Here is a 6561-nt window from a genome sequence, read left to right as displayed (position 1 = left end):
GACTGAATTCCTCCTTCGGCGGTTTGACCTGAACCTATAACATCACAATTTGGCGAGCCTGCCAGGATACAAACCGCAGAGTGAGGAAAACCAGTTGTACCGGTGAACAGTTCCCAACAAGTTTGAAATGGATTTTGAAAAGATAATGGCTTTGGGAAGCTCCCTCGGACCAGTCTTGGGTAGTAACGCGTTACTAGTAACGCGTTACTGTAATTTCGTTACTTTTTTGGTAACTTGTAACTGTAACGAGTTACTTTTTTAAAATGTAACTTGTAACTGTAGTTCTATTACTTTTTTCTGAGGTAACGATGAAAGTAACGACGTTACTTTTGTCGTTACTGTCCAGTGTTTTATGAACAATATATTGCCGCGCGCAAGGCTGAGAAAGCAACGCTCGGTCACGGTCCTCCAGAAAGTTTCCGTTTATTCATGTACCGCACGTAACTTCTATCATTTATCCCTGCTTTTGTTTTCTAGAAAGTGCGTGTTCATTCTCGCCCCGATCCCGCGACGCTCGAACCGCTTTTGCCGAATCTTCGAGATAGCGGCGCACTCTAGATAAGAGGCCGCCCGCGACCTTGTCGAGTCAGTCTCGCCCCAGCGCTCGATTCTGCTGACACGCCGACTTCGACGCCCGCGACGCTCTGCTTTCTTCTGTTTCCTTCTTTATTTTTTGGCACAAGTTCGCCACATTAAACGTTTATTTCTTTCTGTTTATTTCCTGTTTTTTGTTTGGTCACCACCCGTGACAATATCACTGAACGAGACTCGACGTACAATTCAGATTTTCCTTGCACTTTTCAAAACGTCTATTCCGACATTTCGAGTGTCAAGTTTACCTTGCACAAACTTGTGAATTCGTCCTTTCTCACGAGTCACGACCCGCATATAGCCACGTGCAGACTTCATGAAAAAAAAATCTAGTTATCATTACGCACGCGCTTGAACTTTGTAACTGAACACTTAAGGCTCGTTCACACAGACCCATTTTCTTACGTTTGCGCTACGAAAAGTCACCGGAAAATGTGTGCTTCGTATTAAGCGTGGCTACCAGTTCAAGGAGATAGCCTGGCACGCGACATTCGAGACGCGAATGTTTCGGTGACTTAGATGTTACGTAAGAAAACGGTGCTGTGTGGAAAGTTGAACCAAGCTCAATTCCTTACGTTACGTTACGACATTGAGGCACCCTATTTACGACGAGCCTTGTGTCCTTGGTTGCCACAATAACTCACCGTCGTAGCCCGTCGTCACCGAAAAATTCGTGTCGAATGTCGCGTGCGAGGCTATCTCCTTGAGTTGGTAGCCACGCTTAATACGAACCACAGATTTTCCCATGACGTTTCGTAACGTAACGTAAGAGAACGGGTCTGTGTGATCCAGCCTTCTGTGTGTACGAGCCTTTACATCTTAGTGTCTTGAAGCACTATCTACGTCGTGGTTTTTCTTTTACACGCGGACGGCACTGCGCATGTTTCGCATTTTGATTTGCGCCACTACTCTGGCGTGGAAATTTTCAAACGCTAATTTTGAGAATCAACTTCTACCAAGTTACAATATGAAGTAAAAAGCGTACTTTTAATTTTATGCAATAAAACTTGGTGAAGGGCGTTTTCTAGTTTTTCCTACTTTTTTTGTGTTATAGAAAAGTAACTGAAAAGTAACGTCGTTACTTTTTAAAAGTAACTGTAACTAGTTACTCTTTTGTTGCGGTAACTGTAACGGTAACTTCGCTATCTTTTTCTGAAAGTAACTGTAACTGTAACGAATTACTTTTTAAAAGTAACTTACCCAAGACTGCCTCGGACTAACAAAAGAGGAAGCGTTGCATCTTTTGGAGGAGGAACGAAAGCGTGAGAGAGAGGAGAGAGTGCACGCTAGAGAAGATTCCAAACTCGAACATGAGAGGGAACAGCAGAAGGCTGAGAGGGAGAGGGAGGACGCCAGACTGAAAGCGGCAGATGAGATCACTATGATAGAGCTTAAGATCGAGCTCGCGGAAACAGAACGCGCCAGTGGAGCGACAACAGACGGAGGGAGCGAAGGTCAGTCAAGAGGACGAGCGTGCTTGAAGAAATTGATGCCGCCGTTTGACGAGAAACGCGATGACTTAGATGCCTACCTGCATAGATTTCAGAGGATTGCGGTAGGACAAGGATGGGCGAAGCAGGAATGGGCGACGTCCCTTAGTCTTTGCCTGGTGGGTGAAGCTTTAACCGCATTCGGGAGGATGACAGCAGCTGACTCCCTAGACTATGAGAAGGTTAAGATCACCTTGCTCCAACGATTCAGACTAACTGCAGACGGTTTTAGAGAAAAGTTCAGACGAAGCAAGCCGGAGGAGGCAGAAACTGGACGACAATTATGTACCAGATTGAGTAATTATTTTGATAGGTGACTCGAAATGGCGCAGACAGAGAAGACGTTCGAGTCAGTGAGGGACAGGGTGATTGCCGAACAGTTCCTTAGTTGCTGTCACCCTAAGCTGGCCATTTTTCTAAAAGAACGTAACGTGAACGCAGCGCAAGAAATGGCAGAGCTAGCTGACCAGTACCTGGAAGCCCAGGGAAAATGCAATCTGGGTGCTATGAAAGATGGGGGTTGTACAACAGTGAGACCAGACGGCGAGAACAGTAAGGGTACTGGACAAACGGGAGGAACCCGAAGACCATCGCCTAGATGCTTTCTGTGCAGTAAGGTTGGGCATAAGGCAACTGACTGTAGAAGCGGATATAGACAAAATCAGGCAGGAGTACGATGCTGGGAGTGCGGCAAAATGGGACACAAAGCTGGGCAGTGCGCCAATCACTCACAGAAGAAAGCAGCGTGTGTCCTGGATAAAAGACAGAAGGCATTGAAGAGGGACAACAAAGAACAGCAGGAAGCGATAACAAATACAAGATTTGAACACGTTAATGACGCTGACTTAGTACACAATATCGACATAATGATGCCGGTGGTCGAAGGGAGGTTACATGATATTAGGATATCAGTGCTGAGGGATAGTGGAACCAACACAGTAGTAGTAAGAAAAAGGCTGGTACGAAGTGAGGAGTTCACAGGGACATCCACTGGGGTTATCCTGGTTGACGGAACCATGAGGGTTATGCCTGAAGCGATAATCAACATAGATACACCTTATTACATGGGGGAAGTACGTGCCAAATGCGTAGAAGAACCACGGTATGACCTCATACTGGGTAACATCCCAGGGGCTAGAAAAGTGGACTGCCCGGATGCAGGGTGGGGCACAAGTACGAAGAAAATACGTCACCAGGGAGATGAAGTGTTTGGCGAAACGCCGTCTAATTCATTGAACAGCGTTACATCACATGCTGAGAACGACCGACTACTGCAAGAAATCGGGGAAAAGGAGGCGTTGAATGCAGAGCAGATTTATAACGAGTTTTTTTGTAGCAGGAGCAAAAAGAACGGTCAAAAGTGAAGAGAAACACTTGCCCCAGCTCAAGGCGCCGGTTATAGAGCTGCTAGAAGTCACAGCTCTTCAATTAACGGGGCAGCAAAAGTCGGATGAGAGTCTGCAGAGGTGTTTTAGAAGTCTGAATAAACGAGTGCGGAAATGGAGATGTGACGTAACAACGGAATACGTCGTGAAGGATGATTTGTTGTTCTGTCGAGTCGAATTCAGCGACGGGGACGTGAGACACCAACTCATTGTGCCAACGGTATTTAGAGAGACTGTAATGAACTTGTCTCACGATGGAATAATGTCGGGCCATCAGGGGGTAAAGAGCACGGTCGCTAGGGTAGCGGAAGAATTCTTTTGGCCTGGTATGCAAGGTGACGTGAAACGTTACATACGGTCTTGTGATGTGTGCCAACGCACTATACCAAAAGGCACCGTGAAAAAAGCCCCAATGATGAGTATGCCCATAATTGAAGAACCCTTCCACCGGGTAGCGATAGATATCATTGGACCAATAACCCCGAAGTCCAGCAAGGGAAACCGATATATCTTGACAACGGTTGATGTAGCCACGAGGTACCCGGACGCTGTGGCATTGAAAACCATTGATACCCCGCAGGTGGCAGAAGCTCTAGTCGAGATGTTCTCCCGGTACGGAGTACCTAAGGAGATTTTGAGTGATCGAGGTACGAACTTCACTTCCAATCTTATGAAAGAAATAGGACGGCTATTATCCTTTCGGTAGTTATTAACTACGCCATATCACCCAATCTGTAATGGGCTCGTAGAGAGATTTAATGGTACCATCAAGCAAATGATGAAGAGAATGAGCCAAGAACGACCCACGGACTGGGATAGGTATATCCCAGCACTCCTCTTTGCCTATAGAATAGTACCACAAGCTTCGCTAGGATTCGCACCATTTGAGATGTTGTACGGGCGAAATGTGAGAGGTCCTTTGACCATCCTTAAGGAGCTGTGGTCCAATAAAAGCTTAAACCAGGAGTTAAAAACATCATACGGATACGTGATCGAACTCAAGGACAAACTGAAGAAAACATGTGAAGTGGCGCATGAGATCATGGCGGAGGCGCAAACAAAACAGAAAAGGTTCTATGACCGGAAAAGCCAGGCTCGAAGGTTCGAGCCAGGCGACAGAGTGCTCATACTGCTACCCAGTGACCACAACAAACTAACCATGCAGTGGAAGGGACCGTACGAAGTTGCGAGGCGAAAAGGCGATTTAAACTACGAACTGCTGGTGGGCGACAAAAGAAAAACGTTTCACATAAACATGTTACAAAAATACGTAGGTCGCGAAACTAAGAATGAAAGTTGTGGGGTGATGGTGGTCCAGGATGAGGTTGAAGACTTAGGGGAGATCACGACGCCCAGTTTAAAAAGGCAACAGGGTGCGCAGGATGTGGTCATCAATCCTAAATTAAGTCAAAAGCAAAAGAAAGATCTTGCTGACGCGATCGGGGAGTTTGAAGATATATTCTCTGACGTACCGGGCAGAACAAATGCATTGCAATGCAAACTTCGATTGATGACAGAAGAGCCGGTGTTTGTAAGGCAGTATCCGTTGCCTTTTGCCATCCAGGACGAGGTGGAAGAAGAAGTGGAAGAGATGCTAAGATTAGGCATCATCGAACGATCCACGTCCGCCTACAACGCACCCATAATAATGGTAAAAAAGCCTGATGGCTCTAATAGACTTTGTGTTGACTTTCGGCGATTGAACGCAGTCTTAGTAGCTGACGCTGAACCTATACCAAGGTCGGACGTAGTGTTTGCAAGAGTCGGGCAAAAAAAAAATATTTTTCTAAATTGGATCTAGCATAGGGGTATTGGCAGATACCGATGGAAGAATCAGCCAAAGAAAAGACTGCCTTATCTACAAGAACGGGCCTTTACCAATTCCGGTTTATGACTTTCGGAGTGAAGACGGCTGCTGCAGTGTTTACCAAGTTGATGAGGTCCGTCCTGGAGGGGGTGCCCAATGTACATCATTACATTGACGACATTTTGGTGGCCACTGACTCGTGGGAAGACCACTGCCAAACATTACGGCAAAGTTTTGAATGTCTCAAGAGGAATCATCTCACGGTTAAGCCAAACAAATGTGAGGTGGGGTTTGACGCGATAACATTTTTTTAGGTCACAAGCTTGGTATGGGCCAAATCGCACCGAAGAGGGAAATAATAGAAAAGATTCAACAAGCATCGGCGCCAAAGACAAAAAAACAGGTGCGAGCCTTTCTAGGTCTTACAGGGTATTATAGAGAGTTTATACCCCGTTATGCAGAGATAGCAGCCCCACTTACTAACCTCACAAGGAAGGGACAAAGTAACACAGTAGAATGGTGCTCTGAACATGACACAAGCTTCAAAGAGCTTAAAAGAAGGCTGGCAGAACCACCCATTTTGTTAGCGCCCGATGTGTCTAAGCAATTTGTCCTGCGTACGGATGCATCAGACGAAGCTTTGGGAGCAGTGCTGTTGCAAGAGCACGAGGGCATGCTGCACCCAGTGTTATATGGCAGTAGAAAACTTAGCGCGAGCGAAAAGAACTTTGCGGCTATGGAACGTGAATGCCTCGCACTCGTGTGGGCAATTGGTAAATATGCTATTTACCTGTACGGAAAGGGATTCGTAGTTGAGACGGACCATCAACTGCTAGAATATTTGAATAAGACGAAACTCAACAACGCGTGGGTAATGAGGTGGAGGTTATCTCTGCAAGAGTTTACATTTAGGATTAAGTATATAAAAGGCAAAGACAATATCGGGGCGGACTACTTGAGCAGAGTTTGATCGACAAAAAGGGGTAGGGTGGAAATTTTTTTTGTAGATATGATAATATTTATACGCATGATGGAAGTATACCGTGATACAGTAACCGATAGAAGTGCTTTAGCGGCGGCAGTGATATGCAGCTGATGTGCTGGTGTAGCTGAAATTGTGAACTGGGTGCGGGCCAGATATAAAACGTTCAGGGTGTGAAAGTGATGCGCAAACTGGTGAATGAACACAGAAACGTAAAAAAAAAAAAAAAAAAAAAAAAACGGGGATGATGCATTAACGTGGTGTAGAAATTTAGTACGACTAAATTCTGGAGGAGGGGGTAAATGT

At 45.7% G+C, this 6561-nt stretch overlaps 1 protein-coding gene across 1 annotated transcript; it reads left to right on the top strand.

Moving 5' to 3' along the window:
• Positions 1 to 2404: 2404 nt before the first annotated feature.
• Positions 2405 to 6243, top strand: LOC115318365. The gene is made up of 4 exons (XM_040209231.2): positions 2405 to 3254; positions 3421 to 4113; positions 4216 to 5117; positions 6076 to 6243. The coding sequence occupies exons 1-4, from the start codon at positions 2405 to 2407 to the stop codon at positions 6241 to 6243; spliced, it is 2613 nt and encodes an 870-aa protein (XP_040065165.2).
• The last annotated feature ends 318 nt before the right edge of the window (positions 6244 to 6561 follow it).

Source organism: Ixodes scapularis, unplaced genomic scaffold, assembly GCF_016920785.2.
Source record: "Ixodes scapularis isolate PalLabHiFi unplaced genomic scaffold, ASM1692078v2 PGA_scaffold0__279_contigs__length_252992795, whole genome shotgun sequence".
In the NCBI taxonomy this organism is placed as follows: Eukaryota; Metazoa; Arthropoda; class Arachnida; order Ixodida; family Ixodidae; genus Ixodes; species Ixodes scapularis.
Note: the sequence above shows the minus strand (reverse complement) of the source record. Positions and strands in the feature narration are given on the sequence as shown.